This window comes from Oxyura jamaicensis, chromosome 7 (genome assembly GCF_011077185.1).
Source record: "Oxyura jamaicensis isolate SHBP4307 breed ruddy duck chromosome 7, BPBGC_Ojam_1.0, whole genome shotgun sequence".
NCBI lineage: Eukaryota > Metazoa > Chordata > Aves > Anseriformes > Anatidae > Oxyura > Oxyura jamaicensis.
In genome coordinates, this window is record NC_048899.1 from 37,246,297 (window position 1) to 37,274,291 (window position 27,995).

A 27,995-nucleotide genomic window follows, 5' to 3' on the forward strand; every position below is an offset into this window, starting at 1 on the left:
GCTGCTTGTGCAAAAAAGGAATTGATGGCTATTATTTTCTCGTAATGGATCCAGTGTAATTGCCCTAAATAGCGACGTGAGCCACAGTAAGACTGGGCTAGGAGATCAGCAACGCTCTCCTCAGTCTGTGCCTCCAGTATTTTACATAGGTATTTTCTGGTTGGGATTTTACTGTATTATAGAAAGTTAATTCTCAATAAAAACACGGGGAGATTATTTACCTATTTTAGCCTTACACGGGACCTGTAATAGAACTGCCAGTGCACCGTTCAGCAATAGTGCTGAAACTTAAACATAACTTCTGCCTTGTTCGTGGTGAAACATCATCTGTTACTTCCTTAATCAGGATAAAACCAACCAGGTAACCAAAGCAAAACTTCTAAACTGAAAACCTGACAGGACTCAAGAAGCTTGAACTCTGGCCAGGGGCTTCCCGAATCCCGTTCCTGTTGACCAGGTCTGAAGATTAAAGGATGTGTTGTTCTCCTGTGAGAGAGCAAGGTGGTGTGTGTGCCCTTCGCTCCGTCCTTCCCTACCTTGTACCTGCTCACCTGCGCCCTGTCCGTGGGGAGCTCTGCTGCTGTGTTGGGTGGAAGAGCTGCGGGGATTGCCTGGTGCTCGCTGGGGACAGAACGCCCTGAATCCATTGGGCATCTCGGGAAATACAAGCCCAGAAAATGTGCCGTCTTTCCAACCCGAAGCTGTTAATCGGGATCTTACCCCTGTAAACCTTTAATCATGTTCTTCTCAGCCTCGCCTCCGTTTCAGCCAGTTAGGGTGCTCCAGACCAAAGGAGAGTTGAAACAGGTCTCTGGAAAACGGTGCTGGGCTACTCAGGAACGCTTGGTCCTGCAGCAAATTGCAGTCTGTCTTTCGATTTCAGCACCTCAGCCAAGGGGATATGCGCAGCTGGCTCCTTCCTGCTCCACGTCAGTTTTGAAAATGTCTTTATTTTTTATGTCGCCTTCTGAAAGTTGAATTTTTAAGTAGCACATCTAAAGTGCATGTACTGTGTTAGGTGTACTTAGGAGAGTGTTTTTGAGGAACATATTTATGTCTCTGGAGCCTTCCTCTAGTGGTCTGGAAGGAAGGAGCTGCTGTTACGTGTTGACGTAGCACGTTGTTGGTTCTGCTGTTGCAGAAATGTTGTAGGATCCTCAGTCTTAATGCTCCCCTTCTATCTCAGAAAACTTTTCTTATTAAAATCCATCAGATCTATAGTAACATTTACTATGTTTTTAAATGTAAGCATAACATTAGTAGGAGGAAGAGGGGAGAATTGATGTACAATTCCAAATAAAACTCGTTAACGTCGTTACTACAGTAGTCGTCCATGCCATTTTATTTTTTGAGCTGTAGACATGTTTTTATGACATTTTTTATTTAAATTGCAAATTCAGTGTACCTTAATAAAACTTCCAGTCTTGAGAGTTAAGGCACATCTGGTCTATTTGAAAAACTATTTTGTGGGAGAACGCAGTTTGTGTAATCCTGAACCATCTTAATGAAGATTTGCTCATAAAGCAGAATAATGGGGGAAATTATTACGTGTGGTACTCAGATATTTCCATAGGAATGCTGAGAGCCGTGCAGAAAAACCTGAAGATTCTGATACTAAATTTAAGTCAACAAATCCCTAGATGCTGACTTTTCCATCTTTATACAAGTTTTTTTAAGAAATTATTATTTTAATCTAGCCTAAATGTAACATTTTCCCATTTTTATTGATATTATCAACCTTAATGCAGCTTCCTTCACATTAAATGCATTCGGTTTTATAAACAGTTTTCAAAGGGCATTAATCGAGCGAGTCATCTGTTGATAATTTTGAATAGAAGCATATGTGAAACTACTCGGTTAAAAGATATATCCCTTAATTCATTCAAACTGTACGTTAACTATTTAATAACAGTTGCACTGTCTTGGCATTTAAGATGCAGTTCAGTTGCATTCACGTATAAATGGAGTCTGCTAGCAGGATTGTATTTTTACTGTATGCCTTATTTTGATGGTTTCATTGACATTTAAAATTTTGCTTCTAAGCTCTTTAAATGGATGCAGCTGTATACATCTCCATGAGTTACTGAGCTGGGCTGAAAGACTTGAGCAAATGGCTCATGTGTTTTCTATATCTGTATTTTTCAGGCTGTTTTATTGGAGCCAGGGAGTCATGAAAGAAACTCAAGAAGAGAACTTGGATCATGAACGGAAGATAAAAAGAAAACAAAAAGAATGTGGCATATAAAGGGTATAATACCTGGAGGTATTAGATCTGACTCATATTTATAAAAATGAGACGAGCTTTCACAAAATACAAGTTATCTTAGTCATCAAGCTTGGAGCCATGCTGTTGAACTAGAAATTCTCCTTTTCCCCATTCTCCTTTCTGACAGGTAACAAAGGATTGGTGAATTATGATTTTCCCAAGTTGGAAGCACTAATTTTTATCTATATAGTTCATCCTTATGAATATATAAGGAGTTAAACATTGCATATTTAATGTGGATTATAATGGGAAACTGACTCATTAACAAAAATGGCCACTTTTAAGGACCTGGTTTCAAACTGAGCTGGAGCCTCCCAATGCACTTTGTACAATTTGGGGAAAGGTGTACTGAATGGCCTTCTTTGGGAGGCCATGATGACATGTAGTAAAAGGATATCATCTTACTGTTGATATCTTTGAAGACTCATAAACAGAAACAGAAAAATGAATGGTGGAAAGGAGTGTGACGGAGGGGACACGGATGGAGGGCCACCGGCAGTGCAAGTTCCCGTTGGTTGGCAGCGACGGGTGGACCAAAGTGGAGTGCTCTACATCAGGTAAGGTTATCTAAAGTGTTTACGGTCGTTGTTTTCATTGTGGTTTTGCCACAACATGTGGTAAATTAGTGACTTGGCTAGTCTTTTGTACTCCAAGATTTCAAGGGTTTGTTCTTTTGGAAGAGCTAGACTATCATCTTCCTGCTATTAGTGGAGGCCACTTGAGCAGTGCCATTTGCATGCCCATAACACATACTCTGTCATTACAAATCTAATATTGCTTGGTCTTGAAAATTTGATATCCTTACTATACATTTTGCTTTAGGCATGAATAGTTCTTTATTACTTATTATTGTCATGTGGATTTTAAAGCTGAGCAGTAGCAGATTTAACCTTACTTAATGCCTCTATTATTTAAACCTTTTACAATGAAACTAGCCAGAGGATTCGTTACGTCACACCTAAGATGATGAGAAATCCCTCTCATTGCCTTTTCCTTGCACCAGCACTGGCTTTTTATAAGAGCCTGTGCTGGTCAAGTTCAAAGCAGCGACCAGGCGTGCAAATAATTCATGGCAGGTAAGATGGAGTGGGACTTTCTTCTGTCAGCAGCGAGCCTTCAGCTCAGTTCATGCAGCAGCACGCAACTTTATCCTGACATTCAGTAACTCTTCTCCATGGTCTCTTCTGGGTTTATGTTCCAGATCTCCATTATACTTTTTTGGCTTACTTATTCTCTTTTGAAAGGAAGATAAGTGGGATAACTACTGAGTAGCTTTATATACCCTGTGAAGGTTCTGTGTTCATCACAGAACCGACTGACTGACTTCTACAGATTCCTCCCATTTCTGGTGTAGAAAAAACAAGAATGCAAGCCTAAAACCAAATTTTTAGGTATTTTATTTATTCTTTTAGCTTTTTTTTTTTTTTGCTTCATCCTGGAACAGTCGCAAAAAATGTATTGAAATTACCATTAAATGAGTGTGTTCAGATAAACATACTACAAATTAAACGTTACTGGAAAAAGACCAAAGTTAGCTTTAACAAAATGTAGGTACATCAGGTTTATGTTACGTGAATCTAAATGACTACCAATCTGTTACTTGCTTAATCTTATTCCACTATTCTGTGATTAAAATAACCACTTCTATACAACTTTTTATATCTTAACAATACAAAATTCTTTAATGAGTCACTGTACTCCAGTTTTACACTAAACCACCATAAAAGATCAAATGCATTCCAGGATCTCTTGTTTATATTCGCAATTAGCAGAATCAAACAAAGTCCATGGCAGTGATACGCATGTCAAAGACAAATTGCCTTCCCCTTGTATTTCTCATTAGAGCTATAATTTACTGGGCCTCTGCCTTAGTTAAAAATCAATGAGAAAAAAGCAGTTGTTTGGTTTGTGTTTGGTTTTGGCTTGGTTTGTTTTCCCTGTCATCCCTATATGCAGGCATCAGGACATAAAATTCCTTGGTGTTTTTATATACCTACCTAATGATCCTACCTGTTTTTTAATTTTATTTTGGACAGCTGCAAGAAGCAGGCCGTGAAGATTGTGCTGCTTCTTTGAGAGCATGTCTTACACGTTGATAAGCTCCTAAATTTTGGTACCTGACAATTATTTACTCTTCAGCCATTTTTTTTATATATGTTCTCGTTGTTCAGGAGGACTTTGTTAATATTTCTGTCCTGAATCGCCTTATGCAAAACACTGTTGTTGTTTTTTTCTAGTTGACTCTGTTAATCAAATTTAGCAGTTGTCTCTTTCAGCGTGGGGAAGCTGGTATTATTTCTGCCCTCTCTGTAAGTTTTGTCTGTGCTGTTTTGTTTTTTTCCCCTCCTTAATCCGGTGGTTAGTTTGCTGGTAGCCTTCTGTAGGGAAGGCTAGAAGATGCACTTGATGTCGTCCATGTTCTTATTCAATGAAAGACATGGAGTAGGAAGTGTTGGGTAGAGGATGAGGATGAGTTGATTAGAGGATGAAGTCCTCTAATCCAGCCTCCTGCCTGACGTGCTGTGTGAGCAGCAGTAGGGCAGGCCAGCCGTTGGCTTCACCAGCTGCATCTTCAAGGGCTGAGTCTCCCCAGCCTCTGCATTAGCGCTCTAGAGCTGCACAGCCCTTCTGAAGGATCACCTGCCCTGAAAATATTCACAGCATTTATTGAGAGAACAAGAGGCCAGACAATACTGACCAAAAGCTATCCAAGGGAAAATCAGTGTCTGTATTAAGCTTGGACATGATTTAACTGGAATAGATGATTCCAGCTGAATAAGGACCTGTTCTATTTGTGCTTCCTTAGAAAGCATACATGCTGTTCCGTCAACTGTCAACAGGTGCCCTGAATAAAATCCGTTAATTGGTTTTATTACCTGGTGAAAGCACGGGGCTGAGTGATTTCATGGTAAAACAGTGCTGCTGGCACCTGGATCTCTTCTTCGGGTTACTGTTTGTGAATACTCATCGATGGAATAAACTGAGAGAACTGTGCACGAAGGAACGTTACTAAAAACTGCTTTTTTTCTGGAAACACAAAAAGAATGAACTCTAATGGTATAGCATTACGGGGAAGTAACCAGTGGCCTTAGCATCTGGATTAGCTCAGCTGCTGCACGCCAGTTGCTGCGCGGTGGCGTTTCCTCCCGAAGGCGATGCTCTCCTTACACTTCGTGTGCGGCGCTGAGCTGCTGTGCGATCCACTTCTGAGGACGGCAGGAAAACTCCTCTGGTCCAGGCCAGGGGAGCACTGATGGGCAGAAGTTTACAGGATCTTAGTTCTTGCTGCGAAGTGGGATTTGTTTTCTTCTCTTTCTTTTTTTTTAACCAATAATGGCATCCTAACTCCAGTGCATAATCCCGGAGGTGCCATGTAAATTGAGCTTTTTAAGCATCACGGAGCTGTCCTTTAGCGATGTTGCACGTGGATGGGGTAGAACAGAGCAAACAGCAGCCTGTGTTCTCCTGCGGGAAGCTCTTACCTTCCAGCTCTGGACGTCACTGGGGCGAGCAGCTGCCCGTGTGTGTACTCATGCTGTGAAGGCTTGGCCCTCAGACGTATAAGTCACCTTTTTCCACACCTCCACCATTATTTTTAGGTCGCTTTTATCTTGGTTATCTTCAGAATGTCCCTGTTACATGTATTCGACCTAAATGATTCTCCCTAGAATGACCATTTCAGAGCAGGGCTGGCAGATGCATTGCTTACTTAAGCTGCTAACATCACTCGAAGCGTCACTTGCAGATGTTGCTTTACAGCTGCCTTAGTCCTTGTAGTGCATAATTAGGTGTTTATACAGGAGGTTTTAAGTACAAAAGTTCGTCAGCGTTTGGAATTTTGGCTGTGTCCACGTCCCAAACTATTCCACTCCAGTTGTTTTGGTTAAAATAAGGGCTTTTCACAGCTGCCGTTAAGCAGCAGTGTTGGAGCCGGTCCTCACAAATGACGGTGTTCTTTCCCTGACAAACAGTTTATTAGCTGGCTACCTAATAAAGAGCCGCCTGGAAGTCAGAGGCTCGTGACATGAGAACTTTTTTCACCTTATGAATTAGTGATTTTGCCGTACCAGAATTTCCAGTGTCCTATTTTTGGGTATGGAGATAATGATTTTCTGGTGGGAGTTAGAGAAATCCAAGGGCAGTTTATCAGAGACTCTCTGGACTGACTTCTTGGTGTAACGCTCACTTTCCCTCAGAGGGTCGAAATTCTAGCTGAATAAACTAAATAATTTGTGCACCTAACAGACCACAACAGCTGTGCTACTGTTCCCCCTTTTCTCTCTGGGTTTCCTCACACTTCTTGAAACAAGTTTGTGATGTTTTCTTGTTAAATTAGGTCCCAGTCCTAGAGATTACAGGTGACTGTCATGGAACTAAAGGGATGGGATGGAAAACGAGGAGGTCCGTGGGGACTGCAGTCCTCCTGCGGGTTGCACCTTATGGGAGAGAAGATGGGGAAAAATCATCTCAGTGTTGTTAGGCAGTAGTTGCAGCTTTCAAGCAGGACTGTAATGTGAATAGTAAATACCAGTAATCTCGATTACTTCCTCTGCACTTGCCATGGTTGTTTTTCTGTAGTAAAATCTTTTAATTCTTAATTATTTTTTACTGGTTTTGATGTGTGTCATCTCAGTTCTTGACTAAAAGCAGGAAGTACTGTGAAACTAAATATGAAATCTTAGGTGCCTTATGTCAAACCCTGTCTGTATGAGCTGTTAGAATGGTTGATGGAAGTCGTGACCTATCAAATAGTTTGAATTTTTCATTTCTGTTTCTTTACAGTCCCAGTGGGTCTTTATTATCCTGCTTGGAGCAGGTGAAGACTTACTTGCTGACTGATGGAACATGCAAGTGTGGCCTAGAATGTCCTCTTGTTCTTCCCAAGGTAAAGAAGTTATAATTCTGGATTTCTGTGCTGTTTGGATTATGGATTTCTGCTCTGACAGCCAATGACTTAATTTCTCTTCTCATCATCTATATAAAATCAGAGAGGTGCTATATACCCAGAGATTGACCACAGAATGCAAACCATTAAATAAATCTCGTTTCTGTCTTCTCCCCACATGGAAAAGATCTGACTCAGTCTTTATGGTGGTTGAACATTCTCCTATTCAACTGGCAACCTACCATCAACAGCACTGTGTTGATGTGTGAGGCTCGTACATGATAGCTTCAGCAGGAGCTGGCTTATGGAAGACTCCTAACTAGCTGCTAGGGTTAGGTTGATCCTATGTACTTTAGAGTAAACATAAAAGTATGTAGTTTTAACAGGTACTTCTAAATGTAGTTTTCACAATATGTCCAAGAAGTGTTGAATCACTATAACACCCTGAAAAACACAATGTTATCATCTGCATGCAAATTTTAACGCTTCTTTTCTTTCTAAACACACAGCCGTCTCAGCCACCCATAGTCCTTTTTCCTTTTTTTCTTCCTCCCCTTTATACTGGGGGGTGTTAAAATACTCTGTTGCTAAATGACAACTTCTATGGCTCTGTTTGCTTATTATATTTTAAATATTTATTGTTTATTTCAAAACACGCTGTAAAGGTATCTCCTGGACAATGTAGGACCTATCTAGCTGCTCTAAGGAACAGAGGCAAATTTAATGTAAAAAAATTTTGGTTTAGGTATATTTGGGGAGCCTGCTGGCTATAATCATTATTTGAAATGTTGCAATTTTTACTCTCAGGTCTTTAATTTTGATCCTGGAGCTGCTGTGAAGCAGAGAACTGCTGAAGATGTTAAAGCGGACGAAGATGTCACCAAACTATGCATACATAAAAGGAAAATTATTGCTGTGGCTACACTTCATAAAAGCATGGAAGCACCGCATCCTTCACTAGTTCTAACCAGTCCTGGTGGTGGAACAAGTGAGTAAAACCATGCAGGATTATTTATTTAACTAATTCTGCATTTATACTTACTACACAAGGACACCCCCAAAATTCTTACGTATCTGTAATTGCAATAGTAAACATTCAAGCTGAAAACGGAGGTAGTGATTAGAAAGATGTAGGTAGGTAGAAAGCGAGTCTAAAAAGCAGGTCATCCCAGACTAAGAGCATGATTTTCTTGGAAAAGATATCAGATTGTTCTAGACAAAGAAAATACATTAGCTCTCATCTTTTGGAACTGTAGTAATATGTCTGATTTTGTGTCACATGGGAAATTAGAGAAGCTGAATAAAGTGATTATAAAGGGATTAGAATGTGGCTAAGGACTTAGCTAAATGGGAAATTGTATTGCAAGGCAGAATATACAGCTAGAGAAGATCTCCACTGTAATTTCTCAAGGATTATTTGTTAGGACCAACCTGGATTAGAATTTTAATTATCCATATCAACAAAAAATGAAGTAATTTGTTGATGGATGAAACTGATAGGAGCTATCAAAACAAGAGAAGATCCAAACATGTTGAAAAACTGGGGGATCATTGACACCTGGAGTGAAAGAAAAGGTATAGCAACAAATCCTGTTAATTGTAAGGTTATTCACCTGGGGACTAGTGAAAAAAGCTATTAGCTGTAAATTATTGAGAAAGAAGACCTAGATATCCTAACTGATCAAAGATGCCTGTGAGCAGTACCAGATGGCAGTATGGTGCAGATCAATGTGATTCTGTGACGGAGAAGTTCAAATGTCTTTGAATGCTTGCTGCCTTCCTGTGCTAGTGTTCTCGCTAGAGGCACTCAAACTGAAATAGAGCAGAGGCTCTCCTAGTAAGCAAGTGCAAAGCCTGTTTTATGAAAGTCATGTAAAAGTGCTTAGCTTGTTTAGCCCACCAAAAATGAGGCCTGAAAGGAGATACAATTGCTGTCAATAATGACATCAAGAGAATGGCCACCAGAAAGCGACTTAAAATAAAGGACAAAGTTAGCACTGAAAGAAACAGCTACAAAACCAGAGCTGCATAGAAACATGAACTGAAAATTAGGTGCTTTCTGAGGATTACAAGCAAAGGTTCTGAAGCAGTCTTACAAATCCAAGTAGTCAGGATGAAGGAGTGAAGTTACTTTTAAGATAGAGCTTTTAAGTTTGTGGTTATATACTGTGATGACTACATTAGGGAAATGATCCTTGATATTCTGAGAGATCTTTGCATCCCTGCATTGCGATAATACTAGTGTGCTAATTGCTAAGCCCTCTGTGGCCTGAATAAAAGTGGAAAACTTTAAGGATATAAAAACAAATCATTTTAGTTATGTAGACAGTACTAAGATACCAGTGACATCCATAGTACTGAGGTACTATTGCACTTTGAGATTGCCTTACATGATTTTAAAGCTTTAAATTGTTTTTTTTTTAATGTACATTTGTTTTAAGACTGAGTAGTACAATTTCCCAAATTTATTTTTTATTATTCTTTATTAGCTCTACTTAAATTGCATTTCTTTTTAAAAAAAAATAAAGGGCAAAATTAAGGAGGGGAAAGAGATACATATTTAAGATACGAACGTACTCATTACATCTTCTCTATCGATATCAGAACTTTGTCCATCAAGTGAAGAATAAAATTTCCCAATACATTGCCTTTGTAAACAAAATGTCATTTCAGTTGTGCACACACAAGTCTGTCCATATGCTTAGTCAGGCATTAAATGTGAGGGTTCCTGTACGTGTTATGTTTTGTAGCTCAGTCTTGAGATTTCTCCCCAGAATGAGACTTCAGTTATATTTTGAGAAAAGGAATGTGTTTGTTTCTGTCATGCTGTAGCTGGTTGAGTAAATAGAATGAAGGCAGGACTCTCAGTGCTGTTTGTCTCCTATGGCTAGAGAGAAGGGAAGAAGAGAACTGAGTTCTTGTGAGCAGGGGAATTCAAAGGTACCTCTGAATTCATTTGAACTTGAAATGTAGCTCACTATTCAAGTTTAAGTTTGCATATTCAGAGGCTGCATGCCAAGAATGTATTCATTTTCCTTTGCTGAGCTCACACTGCAAACTGAATTACAAATTCCCAGAGCAGTAAAGCTGGCAGAAAGTCCATCAGACTTGGAGCTGCCTCTGAGGGTATTCCGAAAATAAAATATTGAAAAAATATTTATTTCTTAAACAAACCTGATTTTAGTGGGTAGAAAAGGAAGGTGATCGAGTGCATGTTGGAAGGTCTAGTTCCAACACGGTAAGTTTTTTCCATAGCATAGGGGTTCACGTGTGCACATGTAAATACCCTCAAAGCCTTTTTCCTGAAAACAAGCATAAGAGGTAAAGCCCATTCTTGAATTTAGTATCTTGATACCAAACTAATTTTTTTGCAGAAGCTGCAGGAAAAGCCCTAATTCAATGAAATATTGCAGGACATTATGTAATGTGCTCACCTTTTTAGCAAAGCAGTTCCCAAGAGGAGATTAACTCAGAAGACTGACACTCGGTGCCTGCAGTGCCAGTGAGTGATGCAGAGCAGCGGGGAGGCTGCACCCTGCCTAGCTCAGCCGTGTCCTCTTAGATCTGTGCAATTAAGTGCTCTGCTGAACAGAAATCCAGGCCAGAGTTGTATGGCACGGTTCCCCATTCATCCTCATCAGGTACAACGTTTGGGGCAAGACTTGTTGTCTGGAGGGCAAGGGGAAATTAGCCTGAACCCTTCTTGGACCTTGTTCCTCCTGTACTCAATAGATGGTGCCAGAGGCTCCTTTTCCCTGTGATAGTTCTGCCAGCTCTTCTAGCTGGTGCTGCAGCTGAAGTGACGATGCTGGAGATTCAGGTGTAGGACACTGGAGATGATGGATGGTTAGAGGGAAGATTGAAAAGGGGTGGGGTGGAATAATAACAATAACTTCAGGAATTGATGTTGTGGATGGATAGTGCTGAAATACATCTATGTGGGTAGCAAGTGTGCTTAAACCTACGAAGCACAAGATCTAAAGATGTCCATATTTATGCAGGCTTTATATGAAAAATGGAGTTGTGGTCTGTGCAACTGCAGTATGCAGTAGGGTAGTGTGCACCATTCCAGCAACTGTTTGGTGATTTAGCTATTATTTCTGTTTAAGCAAAGCCAATTTCTGTTTGAGTTTAGCCCAAAGGCTTTTATGAATGTTTTCACATGCTGAAATGTGTGATACCAGATTTCAAAATAGTAATTGTTGTGTTTCTAATACCAGGTGCAACTCCGGTAGTTCCTACTCGAGCAGCAACTCCGAGATCGATGAGGAATAAATCACATGAAGGAATTACAAATTCTGTGATGCCAGAATGTAAGACTCCTTTCAAGTTGATGATTGGGGCATCTAATGCCATGGGTAGGCTTTATGTGCAAGAAATGGCTGGAAGCCAGCAACAAGAACTTCATTCTGTCTATCCTAGGCAGAGATTGGGTAGTAATGAACTTGGACAGAAGTCTCCATATCGTGGCAGTCACGGTGGGATGCCCAGTCCAGCTTCATCAGGATCACAGATATATGGAGATGGCTCAATCTCTCCTAGGACTGACCCACTTGGAAGCCCTGATGTTTTCACAAGGAACAATCCCAGTTTTCATGGAGCACCCAACTCAAGTCCTATTCACATGAACAGGACACCTCTGTCTCCACCATCAGTAATGCTACACGGTTCTCCCATACAGTCATCCTGTGCAATGGCTGGAAGGACTAATATACCTCTTTCCCCAACCTTGACCACAAAAAGCCCTGTAATGAAAAAAACCATGTGTAATTTTTCAACTGGTATGGAAATACCACGAGCAATGTTCCACCATAAACCACCCCAAGGTCCGCCCCCACCTCCTCCACCACCTTCTTGTGCTCTTCAGAAAAAGCCATTAACATCAGAAAAGGATCCACTTGGCATACTTGACCCTATTCCTAGCAAACCAGTCAATCAGAATCCTGTTATCATTAACCCAACTACTTTCCATTCAAATGTCCACTCTCAGGTACCCGTGATGAATGTAAGCATGCCTCCTGCTGTCGTCCCTTTGCCAAGTAATCTTCCTTTGCCAACGGTAAAACCCGGTCACATGAACCATGGAAGTCATGTTCAAAGAGTTCAACATTCAGCTTCAACCTCCCTATCTCCTTCGCCAGTGACGTCCCCCGTTCATATGATGGGATCCGGGATTGGAAGGATCGAGGCTTCTCCCCAAAGATCACGTTCTTCTTCCACGTCGTCAGATCATGGAAATTTCCTGCTGCCTCCAGTAGGACCGCAGTCATCTTGTACTGGTATGAAAGTTCCTCCCCGGTCCCCAAGGTCAACAATAGGGTCACCAAGACCATCTATGCCATCTAGCCCTTCCACCAAGCACGATGGACTTAATCAATACAAGGACATCCCTAACCCATTAATTGCTGGAATGAGTAATGTATTAAATCCTCCAAACAATGCAGTTTTTAATACTGCATCGGCTGGAAGTGGTTCATTGAAGAGTCAGCCTGGTTTGCTGGGAATGCCTTTAAATCAGATCTTGAACCAGCACAATGCTGCCTCTTTTCCAGCAAGTAGTTTACTCTCAGCAGCAGCCAAAGCACAGCTAGCAAATCAAAATAAACTTGCTGGTAACAACAATAACAGCAGTAGCAATTCTGGACCTGTTGCCAGCGGTGGCAACAACGAAGGACATAGCACTTTAAATACCATGTTCCCTCCTGCTGCCAATGTGCTTCTACCAACGACTGAAGGGCAAAGTGGTCGAGCAGCGCTGAGAGATAAGTTGATGTCTCAGCAGAAAGATCCTCTGAGAAAAAGAAAGCAGCCAACCACCACGGTGTTGAGTTTGCTGAGGCAGTCTCAGTTGGAGAGTTCTGGAGTTTCCAAAGCTGGATCTGATTTGATAAGAAAGCAAAGTCAAAGCTCGTTTCCCATCAGCTCTATGTCCCAGTTACTTCAGTCCATGAGTTGTCAAAGCTCTCACATGAGCAGCAATAGTACCACCAGTTGTGGGAGCTCAAATACTGTTTTGCCTTGCTCTGGTAACCAGATGCATTTCGCAGACACCAGTATGAATTCTGGCACTCTTCAGAACTCGCTGGCGCAGAGTTTACCGTTACGAGGGGAAGGTCTGCACTGCCAGAACACAAACACTAACTTTGTCCATGGTACTAGCCCAGGCACAACCAACCATCTCGCAGGTTTAATAAATCAGATGCAGGCTAGCGGGAACTGTGGGATGCTCAGTCAGTCAGGAATGGCTTTAGGAAATTCATTACATCCGAACCCACCTCAGTCAAGAATCCAGGCATCCTCCACTCCAGTGATACCAAACAGCATTGCTAGCAGCTGTAATCAAACAAGTCCTGAAGCAGGTATGTCTCCTTTTAAAAGGATACCCCTATGTTTGACTGTTTGGAAATATATGATGACTGTTTTTAAATGGGTTCCTTTTACTTACCTACTTTCTAAATTTGAGTTTACCGGTGTGAAAAGTATGCCTATTTCCTGCTAATATCCAGATACTCAGAAATAAAACAAAGAAAAAACAGCAGTAGCCCAAAATATATCTCCCTTTTTCTGAACAAAACCATCCTGGCCTCCATCCTGTTATGACTCTCGCTTTTCTTAACTTCTACACCCTGTTCATAAATAAAATCCGAGCACTTTTGTACACACCTAGACCTCAGTTGTTGTCTCTTGCCCAAATAAATTGTTTTTCTGCATCACGCTGTGCTACTTCAACCCTAGAAGGCTGTGGCTAACCTGGTAGTTTATGTCCACGTGTTGTACATACGTTCTTTATTACTTGCGTTAAATAGTTAGTTGTTGTCTGAGATGGAAGCAGATACGAGGAATATAAAAGTTTTCAAAGTAACCTCTTTGGGGGGCAGGGAGCAGGAGTGCAAAGGCTGTGTTTGCCTTTATCATGATAATTTTGCTGTGCTGGTAATTAAACGGTTGAATAAACTGTGTATTCAGTTGGAAGAGTAGCGAGATTTCCTGATTCGTTCATCAGTGAAGACGTTGAGGGGAAGCAGGTATGCCGCTGGTACTGTCTTTGGACTGGTTAATGCTAAAAGGAAGACAGATCAAAAAGGTTTATTTCATTTGACAACTGTTGGCTGGACAAAGTATGAGTTTTTGAAAGAAATACTATGTTAATTTTTTAAGCGGGAAAGAAAACCTCTGGTATTTCAGTTTTTCAGCTTGGTTATCTGTCGAAGTACGTGTTTGATACAATCACAGCTAAACCACATCGGGTCGAATGAAAGTGGCCAGAAGTGTGCAAGCTGTCCGTGTCATTCAGCCAAGAAAGCACCTGATATGTATTCCTGATCTTCCTCTAAGAGAGCTGTTTATTCTTGGAAATACAGAACTGAATTAAATACTAAAAAAGTCCTGCTGATCATACTTGCTAATGACTTGTAAGGGTTTCTCTCCATTCCTGGGGAAATGAGGCATTTCTTCTTTAGCTGTCTCAGTGGTTCGTGTCACAAGCAGGCAGCTATTAATCCTGGCACGGCTGTTTTGCCTTGTCATGCTGACAAAGAAGTTTGCCTTGTATATTCTTTCTATTCTGAGACCTTGTACTCTCCTGTGAACAGAACAAAGGTCTCATTTTGCCTAGGAGCCTGCTTCCGTGTCCCTCTAAGTGTACCACAAAATCTCTTCGCAAGAACTCTTTGGGTTTCCCCCTCTTTTGAGGCCAGTGGGGATCAGCGGTGTGGGTTCTCCTGGACTGTCCACACAGCTGAAGAAATCTGTGAAGTGACTGCAACGTGGGACTGCTTTGCCCTGCGGAGGACAGAAGAGACTGAATGTTACGTGAGTTAAGAGCCCGAGTGCCAGCAGTTGCCATCAAGAAGCTGAGCAGAAGTCATTTGCCTCCTGTGGGGAAAGGGTTGGCAAGGCCTGAGATCCCCGCAGGAAATTCAGGCTGGAACTGATCAACAGAAGTTCTGTGCTATCTAAAAGTTTTCAATAAAATGTTTCAGGAAGGCTATTAAAGTGGGCTTCTGAGAACTGAAATTCATCCCGGTGTGGGACCTTCTTGTTCCTGCTCCATCACTGTGATCCCAGCCCCATGCTGCAGCCGTGTCCCCCTCGGTGTGGTAGGAGCAGGCACCACTCATGAGAGCTGTCCTCAGGCTGGTGGCACGGCCATCGTCATCGCTCCTCGTGCACTTAGGGCCGTGCTTCGGAGCGAAGGCCCTTGTCTTCAGGCAAGCTGAGTTCCTTCCCGAGAAGACGAATGCTTGTATGAGGAAGAGACGATAGTGGGAGAGACTCCTGTGGGACAGCAGCAGCAGAGCGAACCCGTGCAAGCACACCAAGCTGCACGCTGCTGTTAGAGGCTATTGGCAAGCCCTGTGAAGGAAGGCTCCAACACAAACAGCTCAGTCGGTTCCCATCGATACACAAATATATAACCCCATGTGGGAAATCCTGTTCTGCTCTCTGCCGGCTTCTGATTTACCTGCAACCTTCTTTCAAGCAACTGAAGTTAAACCAGACAAGGATGGCGTTTCTCATACCCTGGAGATAACTGTTAGAGTTATGGCAGTATAATTGTAGGGGCTTAAACTCACACTTTGGTTTTCTTATCCAAATGAGAAACGGTAATTCCATGTAGTCTGCTGCTCTTCTGTTCTGGGTTTTGTTCCGTCAGTTTTGATGCTTGTAAAATACACACAGTCTGCATTTACCTAGGGGTTTTTTTCTGAACATCCATGATGGCTAAAAGCCTGGAGACCCATTTCCTTTTTAAGTTGAAATTTCAGAAGCCAGTGCCTTTGCATGGTTGCCAGAGGCAAGGCCCTAGCACCATGCATAAACCTTCATCCAGCCTCCTCCTGAGTCATCGCGGAGGCGTGTGGCTCGGGCATCACGTCTGAGCCTAATCCACTGCCTGGGAAAACCCAGAAGGATATTTTGCTGTGGTTGCAGTAGATTGGAGGCATCCTTGCCTTGAACCAAGTGTGAAATGTTGAGAATTTTGCTTTAATGGTAACCTTTAAAAATAAAAGTTTGTTGCTAGTCTGCGCTCAATGATGTAGAAGGTGACCAAAATGCCAAGAGGTGTGTCACGAATTGCTCTGCGCAGAGCGCAGCGGGTTGCTAACTCTGGTGTACGAGTTCTGTTGTGTCAAATGTGCAGAAGGAGCCGTGTGTACAGAGGAGTTTAGCTGAATAAGTCATCCTCAGGAAACTCGCGTTCATATTGGAGTTTGTGGCTTTTTTTTTGCTTTGTTTCCATGTATTTTAATTGCTAAACCTGTTTTGTATTTGTGTGCCAGTATTGAGAATAGCTACTAATCAGAGAGTAGTTCCGGAGAGAAAAGGCTGCGAATCACCACAATTAGGTGGCTGCTTATTGCCCCGGCTTTTAGTTACACGGTAACCACATGGACCGGGTTTCATTCTGGCTCTTGTTTTCTTCTTTCCAGATAATGTCGTTAGTTTCCAGGTGATTTTCAGTGCGAGTGTGATGGAATTAAAAATGAATAAATGTAAAAATTAAAATTTCTGTTTATGCAGTAGAGAGCTTTCTTACTTTTCCCATTTTGAGCCCTTGAAAACTGATTATGCTTAATTAATTTTTATGAACAACACCTGCCTTATACTATGCTCCTATAGTGTTTGGGTTGCAAAACACTATTTTTTAGCAGCAGTCCTATAGGAGGAGCTAGCATCAAATCTGTCTGGGTTATTTACAGCTATTCATTTTGGAAAAAGGCCATTTTTCTGCCAGGAGACTGGGTTCCAGACTCGTCTTTTCTGATGAGTAGTGTTAGTATTTCTGTCAAACTCTGACATTGAAATTTCTCGTTATGAATCGAGTCCTCAGACTTCTGATACAAACCGAAGGCACCATCCAATTTGCTAATTTGGCAGCTTTAAGATTTATTCGTTAAGCCCTTTTGCCTCCCAGAAGTAGGCTTCGTATTTGTGTGATTTTTGTAAAAAGGGGCCGCATCTCTGCCACACACCTTATTGCCGAGGCAGTTCCTTTCTTGCTGTTCAGGTGGGCGGCTGGTTTGGAAGTTCACCGGGTGTAAGTGGTGAACATTTAGCATTGCAAATCCTGCTAGGAACACAAAATGTGTAAAGGAGGGGATAGAGGTAAACAAGGGAAAAATATTTGGGAGTGAAAGCTACGCTATGGCTGATGAGGGAAGTCAAGGAAGCTAATAGAGTAACCATAGCTAAATGGAATTAAGGCAGTAAAGGACCTCAAGTATCGGAACATCAGAAACATGAGAAACTATAAATCTACAAGTTTAATAGTGGCAAATAGAGGACAGATTTGGAGGGGGGGAAAAAGTATTGAAGCAATATCCCTTCCTTAGATTCAGAATAATAAAATTTTACTAGTGAATTTTACAGAATAGAAAAAGTTCTCAAATGTAATTAAATGGGAGGAACACATGGGAGCAATGCAAATCGGCTTGGAGCTTCTATCCTGAAACAGAATTTATGGTAGTACGGTCAAGTATGGCGTAATGTAATTGGCAGTGTTGGACGTGTTGGGAATACCAACGAAGTCTTCAAGAAATTTCGCAGCCTAAGTGTGCACGGGCTCTCTCTGCCCAGTGATAGTGGTCGCATCTGACCTTAGGATCTGTTCAGCTCAGTTCCCCCTCTTATTGCCCCCTTAATCAACTTAGGAGAGCAAAGAGGACCATACTGCTTCCACGCTGACAGCTCAGGTTATTTATCTAGCTGTGTTAACTATTATAACCAGCCTCATGTACAAAGGATTTCATCCTGGTGCAACCCAAAGGACTCATGTAAGACTTTTTTCTGCCGAACTCAGAGCTGGCTGGAGTATTCCAAGTGGAGCCATCAGGGGGTGTCTTCCCCTGGCAGAATCAGAAATGATCTTGTTGATAATCAGATCGCCATTCAGAGGAAAAATACCTTCAAATCAGACCGGCCTTTGCCTTTTTCTTCTTCAGCAGCATGGGGTATGGTCTGGAGGACATGGCCCAGTTCTCTACTGCTTGTAATGGGTTGTTTGCTCTTGCTTTTTGCTCTAGTGCAAAGCTAAGGCTCCTGAGAAACGAATTGCTTTAGTCTAACTAAAGCCTTTGTCCTTAATCTACATGAAAAATACAGATCTGTGGTACAAACAGCGTAGGGTGTGGAGAGAGGGTATTTTAGAACATGTCACCTTTAAGGTGTACAGTGTGGCATTTTCTTACATGTGGGGATTTGCTCCCCAAGATTACCTCTATATATCACGGAACTATAAAATCAGAGCTTTTCAACTTCAAATTCGGAAGAGTGGCTGCCTGGCATCCTTTAAGGGGCTTGTGTCTGAGAAGTGTCTTATTAAACTTAACCAACCCCTAGACAGGATGCCAAGCAGCTACTCTTCTAATTGTAAAGCCAATTGAATTGTTCCATTGATTTGGGGTTTTGGTGCTTATACAAGCACACAGAGACTTTCCTTGGTGGGTGGGGGTAGGCAGGGAAATGGTGTTAGAAGGGATTGCTGTTGTTTGTGGTCTGCCATGCCTTCTCCACTTGTGTACCCCTCTTATTATTTTGGGGAGAAAAATTGTGATTATTTTCCTTTTCAAATGCAAACTGTAAAGAAAATCTATATGAAGAATGAGGTTTCCAGGTGTGACAGTGCATGGCAGATCTAGGCTGCTCCCTCCCCTGCCATTGAAATGCCGGTTCCAATTTATGCGCTCCTTTTAACTCGTGATAGAGGTCTTGTGCACAAAACCGCTCTCATTCTCTGAATGTAAAGGAATTACTGACTTAATCGGCACCGGTGATGGCATTAGGTACCTGTAATTGTTAACGGGGGATTTTTGTGTCGCTGGCATAAACAGCCTTGCTACCATGGGGCTTACAGCAGAGCTCCGCTTACTGAGCACGGAGCTTGCTCAGACACACAGCTCAGGCTCCTCTTGTGGTGGTTTGGTTTTTAAGTTTGAACTTGCCATAACTCAGTTTTTGTTAACCAGGCTTCTGCCTAGTTGTTGTTTCAACTACCATACGTGTTTCTAAGAATTTATATTAATATCAGGTAAAGTATTGTAGTAACAATAATAATGCAGGAAGTCCTACTTTATTAAAGATGTAATTGTGGGGGAAAAATAAAATGAGTTTTCCCGTACATAGTTAGCTCTCCACACCTTCTGGAAGTATTGTTAATAATAATAATTGTTACTGGACTTCCAGTTTCCCAAATTTGAAGAAAAACGTTGTACTTGATTCACAGCGCATCTCCCACGGCTGTGAATGGGGCAACGATAGAAGAAGAGATGAGAGTGAACGTGATAGCAGATAAATATCTCTAATGTTTTCCATTCTAAAAGAATACAGAGGATATAATCATAAAAATGTATAGCTGTTGGTCCTAAGTTCATCGGTAAGTGATGCAGTATGGAGTTAAAGCAGGAACGTGTTGTCTTGAATGTTGAAGGAACATGAGGTCACACCGCTTCCATTAGCAATTACAGTTCTCCGAAAGCTGAGCCTCCTAAAACTGCAGATTTAAAACTTAGTTTTAAAACTTAGTGTGCTGATATTAACCCTTACTTCATGGTTGTATGGTGGGAGCTTCCAGAGGCCTTGCGGGACGGGTGTCCCTGTGCAGTGAGGGCTGCACAAATGCTCCGAGATCCCAAATAGTAGTTCCAGGGCTGGTGCTTTTGTACTTTCACATCTTTGTAATCTCGGTGTAAGGGATGCAGTGAAACTTCCCTTTCCCCACTCTGGCAGGATCTTCCTGAAAATCTTACAGATTTCTTCTGCCCGAGCCAGTGAGTTTTGCCCTAGGAGAGGGAGGAAGCTTCCTGCTAAAGCCTCCTGTGACCAAGGAGAGGTGCCCATGAGTTTCTGATGAGGGTTTCAAAAACTTGACACTTGGTAAATTAAAAAAGCTACAAAGAAAATTTAAAATAAAGCTAGCTGCATTTTTATTAAACATGCAGAAATGTAAGAACTGGCGAAGTAGTGTGAAAAACGTTTGTTTTCAACTCTTAAAGTGCTTTAGATGTTAATGTCTAACGAGCAAGTCCCACATTAACCATTTTTGAGCACTTCTGGTTTCCACAGTCCCTAATACACCTCTCTTATCCGTTATTTTTACTTCACAAGCTTCAGCGATGTACTGTAACTACTGAAGCATTAGAATACCTGATGGACGGTTTCTTATAGAGGAATACTTTGTAAAATATTCTTTGTCTTGTAGCTAACCCTCTTTGATTTGGTAGAAATACTTCTAGTATCTATGAAGACTGTACTAGTTTGCTTACAGCTTGAGTTGTCTGATGTATAAGGAGCGTTAACTCACAGCCATTACTGCTCCTAGATAATTTTATGCAGACACAATTCTTCATCCACTGCAGAAATACTGTATTGGTTTTGTCTCTGTTTACTTTGACGTCAATGGCTCATACCCCAGCTTCCCTTTCTGAGCGCAGCCATTGAAGCTTGCTGTCCAGATTTTATTGATGTTAAAACTTAGGATTGTTTAAAAAGCAGGATTCAAAACTAAGACAGACCTCTGACTGTATCCTGCCGTCCCATAAGCATCATGTGTACACATAGGTTCCTCTCTTCCTGGTAAAACAATGCTGATATAGGGATGATAATTATCGCCTACTGTACTGTCTTTAAGTGGGCAGGCAGTGAATCTTCTCAATGCTAATTGATTTCATAACGTATTGCAGCTTAGGAATACCTGTCAGGCAATACTTTGAAAAAAGGAATAGATAAAATCTGCAAAGGAAAATAAACATGATTTCAAAAGAAAACAAAAAAAAGTGCACATAAATAAAACCCTGTAGCTCACGAAGGAATAATTTTAAAAAGTATGTCCTTATTCAATTTCCATCTATTTATTCCCCAAACGTTTATTTCACTTCCTAAGGGATGAATGGATTAATATTTTTTTTGTAGCACTCTGGATATTTCTTCTTCTCAGTGCATTACAAAGACAGTTCCTTTTTCTCAACAACAGGCAAAAAAACTTTTGGCAGACATCCGTGCCTGCAAGAGCTGAAAGCCTGCGTTTGTCTTTGGCTTTTCTGACTTTCAGTCTAACTCCTCCATCTTTTTGTCATTCTACGTTTGCTCTTAAGAGCTTCTCGTTATTAAGGAGACACAAATCCTGTTCTGGTGGTTCAACGTATTGGTAGGGATAGACCTGCTCCAGAAAGCACTTATAAATACTGTATTAGCTACTACCCAATTCCAACCTTCTCTACACCAACCTGTAGTGTCTGTCTGAGGGGGCTTGTGTCAGCACCAAGCGACTCACTCGTCTTTTCTCCTGCTGCTGAGCTCTGGCTGCTCGTCACCTCTTCAACTCCTGAATTTTGCGCATCTGGGCTGAAATACCTGCACGTTTTCTCTCTTCTGCTCAGAATCCATCAAGATATTTTTCCCAGTAGCAATTAATCATCTGATTAATATGCAGAAAGAGCAAGTGTTGAAGGCCCTCTAGAGCTCTCAGGTTGGATCTCCAAAAGTAATGTTTGATGGGGGATAGAAAGCAGACCGGTGTTCGGCAAAAACCTAGAGCAAGAGCCTTACAGGTTTGAGCTTTGCTTCGTAGCAGATGGTCTGTGGTGTGATCACTTCCTTGAGTGGAATGGAAAACAGGATCATAAATGAGACACATAGATTAGGTCGATTGAAAATACAAAAATTGGGGTTTATATTCATGAGGGCACCATATATAGAATGGTTTCCTTATGCTGAATTAAAAATATATCCATGTGCTGCTTAACACGTTGGGTGCGAGCGTTAGTAGTGAGGGAAGCCAGCCGTAGCCGCTGGTGTGTAATTGTATGCAAGGTAATTTCCTCTACAGTGGGAGTAAAGAGTTTCCCCCCAAAATACATCATGAAACATCCCCAGAAATACAGCCTGGAACAATCTCATGCTTTAGAAAGCCGAGTACGTCTGCCTGATCCTGTAGGTTACGCTGAACTGATGACAGCCTGACTTTATCTGCATGACAGTAAGGTTTTGTGTAGAAGGCCACGTGAAGATATTCCGGTGGTACTACCTGGTCCATCCTAAACTAGATTACAACTAGAGAAAATAACATAAAGTATCTCGAAGCGGAGAGGCAGTTTTGGTTCAATGAGCAATTTTTCAGGTGTTGCAGGCATCCATCTTGTGCCATTTAACAGTGGTGTCGCTGATTCTTCTGTAGAAATTCAATATTTTGTATTTCCTAAATCTGTAGTCTGGGACTTTCCTTGATATTTAGATCCTCGGAGAGTCGATTCTGAATACTGATATTAAAAAAAAAAAAAAACATTTTGTAAGCCAGAAGGGTTTTCCCCATGCCTTGCCCTCTTCTAAGAACCATGTGTGATAGCTGATGTATGTCACTGGTGTGTGGAGCATACCGAGCCATTACCAGCCTGTACGGAGAGTTTGGAGCTATTCGAAGTGAGAATGTTTTCTCTTCTCTAGTGAAACAAAAAGAATTTGCTTTTAACCACAAAGATCATAAAGATTTTTTTATAACTCACCTAAAAATGTATTTCAAAATATTTTAGAGGTTAGTAAAAAAAAAAAAGGAAAATGTATGGCATGTTTTAATTTATGTTCTTTGGAGTTTGCCTAATTGAATTTGAGTAGCCAGAGTTGATGGTTGTGTGTTAAAAAATAAATAGTAATGCGTGCTGAAATTAATTTTGAGTTAATTGAGCTTCCCATCTGGATGAAGTCTTTGCTATTAGCTTCTTTATAATAGTAGCAACGTAAACCAAAACTCTCGGGTAAAAAAAGAAAGGGCATGCACATGTGAAGACCTTTCAGCATGTCATCTCAGTAGGTCATGTGCACCTTAATTTATAAAGATGTGCCCGAAAGAACCTCCCTTTTGCTGTTATGTTCCATGCTGGAGCCGTTGTCGGGGGCTGCTTGTATCCAGAAGTAGGTAAGCAGCAGGCCGGACACATCAGCAGCAAACAGACTCGTGTGCCATAGCGGTAGTTTTTATTCTTCTGTGCCAAGAGGTTTGCTGTTGGTGTCTTCACAGCAGTTCTGAATAACGTCCGATCAGCTTCCCTTATTAGCAGCTCTTCGTCAACTTTTCTTGGGAGGGTGTCTGTGATTTGCAAGTCTGTGTTTCCGAGCTAGAAAGAAGGAGAGGGTGTGGGTGCTGGTTTCTCAGGTATTTATGGGGCATTTGCCGATTCTTGGTGTGTCAAGACAGAGTGTGTGCCATTCCTGCCTAATCTGAAATTTTAAACCCAAAGCCGTAAGTGGGACTCCAGTGGGATATATGTTTCCGGTGCATGGTTTTTTTCCCTCAAATGCTTATGCATTTTTTGTTCCAAACTGCTGCCTAGAGAAATGCGCTTGTCACAAAACTGGTTCAGTTGCTCTAACACATTTCTCCTCTCAACAGAATACGATAACCTGTGCTTTATGATTACAATTTGTTCTTACTTCACCTGTCATTAATTTATTGTTTTCCTTCTGTATAGAAATATGGTAATGGTACCTGCAAGAGAGCATAAGGGCTTTCTTCTCCTGAGCTCAGTGCAGTGATTCATGAACTGTGTTCATTTTGTACCTTTTTGAGCTGTCGATATGTTGCGGTACTCGAAAAAAGGTGTTTTCAGTTAAAAGTGATGTAAGGATTGGATTCTGCTCTTCCCAGTTAAAAGCATACTTAGGTATCCCCTTTCAAATAGTATTTGCTTAGGAAAATTATAATCGATGCTTTCTGATAATCAATACCTTTGATCTCTGTTGTGTCAGCTATGTTTGCAGGGCAGTTGAGAATAGAAAATAATTTTATTGCATCAAACCTGCAGTTTAATACTTTGATATTTTTTATATATGCAGCGTATAATTTCAGTACATACTCTTACTGTTTGTTCTCCAATGAGAGATTTCGTCTCTCATCACAAATCTACCCAGTTTGTCTTTCTTTTCACGCCAAGAGATGGATATGCCTAGACCAACCCAATTCTTTACATTTTTTTTCTTTGTAAATTGTTAATTATAATCATTGTGCTTTTTTCTTTAGGAGTCCAAAATAATGCTTTAGATAATCACTACTGAAAACCCCATTAATGAAATACAGCTGGAAATAGAAGAGCATCACTTTCACACCTGCATTTAGACTTCACTCTCACTTTTCACAGAGCATCATTCATGCCTCGAGTTGATCTTTCGTCCTAGTAGTTAATTATTGGTCCATGACAAACTAAATGAGGTTACGGTTGCTTTTAGTTTTACACTTATCAAAATATGTAATGAATGAAATCCTCTTAAATCCCCACTCAAACAAATTGAAGGGAAATACAAGTGTATAGTTTGAGAATTTCTGATGAGATGTGGCACAGCCTGGAGGATCTGAAGTGGTGGGTGGCAGATTCCTTCAGATGTAAAAAGAAAATGAAAAAAAAAATCAAGTTTGGATGCTGAAAGCGTTTTTGTGTGCATGGGTATCAAACGTTGCTGGTTTGGGTTGACCTCGCTGCTTTGCAACTCAGATGACTGTCTGCCAGCAGGCAGCATGCTATTAATATTTTTGTTCTTTTGCCTTGCAGGGGGTTCAGGACCGTCATCATCAATAGCCATAGCTGGCACCAGCCAACCTGCCATCACAAAGACAACGTCTGTTCTTCAAGATGGTGTTATAGTCACTACTGCAGCTGGAAACCCACTTCAGAGCCAGCTGCCCATCGGGAGCGATTTCCCTTTCGCTGGCCATGAACACTCGCTTCATTTCCCGCAGAACAGCTCTTCAAACAACAATCTTCCACATTCTTTGAATCAAAACCTCCTCAGTTCTCTACCTATCTCTTTGCCAGTGAATCAGCAACATCTCCTAAACCAGAATCTATTAAATATACTGCAGCCTTCAGCAGGAGAAGGCAAGTCTGAGGTCAACCTCAACCCTTTAGGTTTTCTCAACCCGAATGTAAATGCTGCTTTAGCTTTTCTCTCCAGTGACGTGGATGGGCAGGTATTGCAACCTGTTCATTTTCAGCTTCTAGCAACCCTCCTCCAGAACCAAGCCCAAGCAGCTGCCATGCTTCCCCTACCATCTTTCAATCTGACCATCTCAGATTTGCTGCAACAGCAAAATAACCCTTTGCCCTCAGTAACACAGATGACAGCCCCACCTGACCATTTGCCAAGCAATCAGTCAGAAAGCAACAGGGTTGAGACCCTTTTAACCAACCCCCTGGGGAACCCCATACCAAGCTTTTCAGGCACTGACACTACTTCTAACCCCCTGCTCCTCCCAGCTGTCTCTGGGGCCTCAGCATTAATGGCCTTGAATCCCCAGCTGGTGGGAGGTGTCCTGAACTCTGCATCGGGCAACACCGCTAATCATCCAGAGGTTTCCATAGCCACCTCCTCCCAGGCAACCACTACCACAACCACTACATCATCAGCAGTGGCAGCACTGTCTGTCTCAACCCTGGGTGGTGGGACAGCAGTGGTGTCAATGGCAGAAACATTGCTGAACATATCTAATAATGCTGGGAATGCATCTGGTCCAGCTAAACTCAACAATAACTCTGTGGTGCCACAGCTACTTAACCCTCTACTGGGGACAGGTCTGCTTGGTAAGTTCAATTTCTTCACAGATATAAAAGGAAAAAAAAAGGAAGAGGGTTGGGGAGGGGGAATTTCTGATTCTAGTTTCTAAAGATGACACTTTATCATACTTCTTTTTTGTAAGGCTTTTGTATGTTACAGCTTGTTTATTGAGAAAACATAACTGTTACTGCAAGACATTTTAACTATATCCTAATATAATTCAGTAATACTTCACCCTGGTTTTGGAAATTACTTTATATTCCACTCTTAATTCTGATGCCACCTAGACCTACTGTATACGTCTTAAAATTCTCTAAGTGATTGGACTTGTTTCATTTTTCAAGTAATAAAAGCCTAGATGCGTCTCTGGGATGCACTGTTTCATTTCAAGTGCATGTGGCATCACAGGGTTAGTACGAGTAGCTGTGCAGTAGATGAAAAGTGGCCAAGTGCATTTTTCCAAATGAATCAAAAGTGCCAAAACCATCAGAAAGCAAACTCCCTGTAAAGTAATTCATAAAGCACTCAAAGCAAGTCCTCGCACAAGGTCAAAGAGGAAGGTTGCCCCTTGAGCCCTTTGGTGTGTATTTATATTTTCTTATTGCTCTGTTTTTTCTTTTTTTTTCTTTTTTAACTGTATCTTGGAGTTTAAAAAGCCAGGGTATATCTCACTGACAAGCACCTACATCCCATAATGAGTGATAAAAAGCTGTTAAATACAAGTTTTTCTCCTGTGTCTTTTGATGAACTTTACCCAGAATGTGTAATATAAGTAGCACTCCTCTGATTTTTGGACCAATGTTTCCTCCTGCAGTAGGAGGAGGAAATAATAGCGGTAGAGCTGATAAGCATTTTGCTTAATTACTCATACCTACCTACCAAATGGCTACCACGAACTCAATCCTACATGACATTTTTAATGTAAAATAGGTAACCAATGATTCTGCACATGCAAATTTTAAGGAAAATATAAACTTTATGTTAAAAAAAAAAAAAAAAAAAAAACTAGGAAGTTGATACATTTTTAAGCTTTTTTATATCACAAAGTCAGCTTCAGCAGCATACTTATTTTACTAGAACTAGAGTTTTCATGTTGGGTGAGATTTTCATGTTATAGAAAATGTTAATACAGTTGTATCTTTAGAACGTTAAAAAAAAGCGTGGACTAACATGGTTGTGATCCAAAAAGCCTTTGCTCACGTGCAGTTAGGTCGCATTATTTTGTCATAGCTAATGAAAAAGAAGTTTTGTTGTTTTTTTAAAAATTATTTTCTCTTTGTCTCTCTTCTCCTCCTCCCCTCTCACCACCCCAGTACTGTTTGAAGCAGTCACTCTTTGGAAACTCAGAGTAAGATTCCAAGACACCGATATGACAGAAGCTCATTCTGCCATTCTTGGCCGTGTACCGTTCCAAAGGCAGAGGCAGGCATGTCAGAAACCTTTAGAAAGAGTCCAGATAGATGTGACATGCAAAAGAAGCAATACTGAAGAAGGAAAGGCATAAAGATTAGGAGACACATGCCTTGAGGACCATTCCATAGAAGATTGAAGGGGAAAAGTGTTGTTTTACAGAGGCATTTGCTTAGCAGTCAGTTGAAATTTGAGTCAAGGAAATTCCTCCTGACTGTTGAAAACTGTTCTGACTTATGTTTCCCTGTGTTTGAATTACAGGTGACATGTCATCTATAAACACTACTTTGAATAACCATCAGCTGAGTCATCTCCAGTCGCTATTAAACAACAATCAGATGTTTCCTTCAAATCAGCAGCAACAGCACCTTCTCCAGGGGTATCAGAACATGCAGGGCTTTCAAGGCCAGCCCCCAATTCCTGGCCCGGCTAACAACCCAAACCCCATGGCATGTCTGTTCCAAAATTTCCAGGTAGAAAGCAACATTAAATCGATATTCAAACAAATGTGCATCTCTAAGTAGATAAAGTTATATCCTCCATAGTTTGACTTTTTTTTTTTGCTGAGTGATTAAGACAATATGACACACACAATTGCCTGCCTCTTTCAGTAGTTTTTTGGATTTTGCAAATCAGTCACATTTGTTACTGAAACTTGATACCTTCTTCCTTAGAAATCGGGTATAGTATCTTTGGAAACAGCTGTGCTCTATGTATTGGAAAAAAATTAGGCTATGTGCATTCTGATAATTACTGTACATTTCTGGCAAACTGTTTTCCATTCTGGAAAAAAAAAAATCATAAAATCCCTTTCAGACTGCTCAAAAATTCAGTGGTTCGAAGGAAATGTTGATACCTTGTTACAGTAATTAGAAACTTAATAAATGATGATAG

General features: G+C 41.2%; 1 protein-coding gene across 8 annotated transcripts in view; it reads left to right on the top strand.

Moving 5' to 3' along the window:
- Positions 1-27,995, top strand: part of MBD5 (methyl-CpG binding domain protein 5) — a 100,148-nt gene that overhangs the window by 57,066 nt on the left and 15,087 nt on the right. For 2 of the 8 annotated variants that reach the window (XM_035332373.1, XM_035332379.1), the window contains exons 5-10: positions 2,146-2,823; positions 7,049-7,151; positions 7,959-8,139; positions 11,372-13,510; positions 24,689-25,717; positions 27,363-27,574. In XM_035332373.1, coding sequence (XP_035188264.1) covers positions 2,711-2,823; positions 7,049-7,151; positions 7,959-8,139; positions 11,372-13,510; positions 24,689-25,717; positions 27,363-27,574 — 3,777 coding nt within the window. In that variant the 5' untranslated portion in view covers positions 2,146-2,710. The remainder of the gene's footprint in view (positions 1-2,145; positions 2,824-7,048; positions 7,152-7,958; positions 8,140-11,371; positions 13,511-24,688; positions 25,718-27,362; positions 27,575-27,995) is intronic. The other 6 variants (XM_035332380.1, XM_035332381.1, XM_035332374.1 and 3 more) reach the window with 5 other exon arrangements.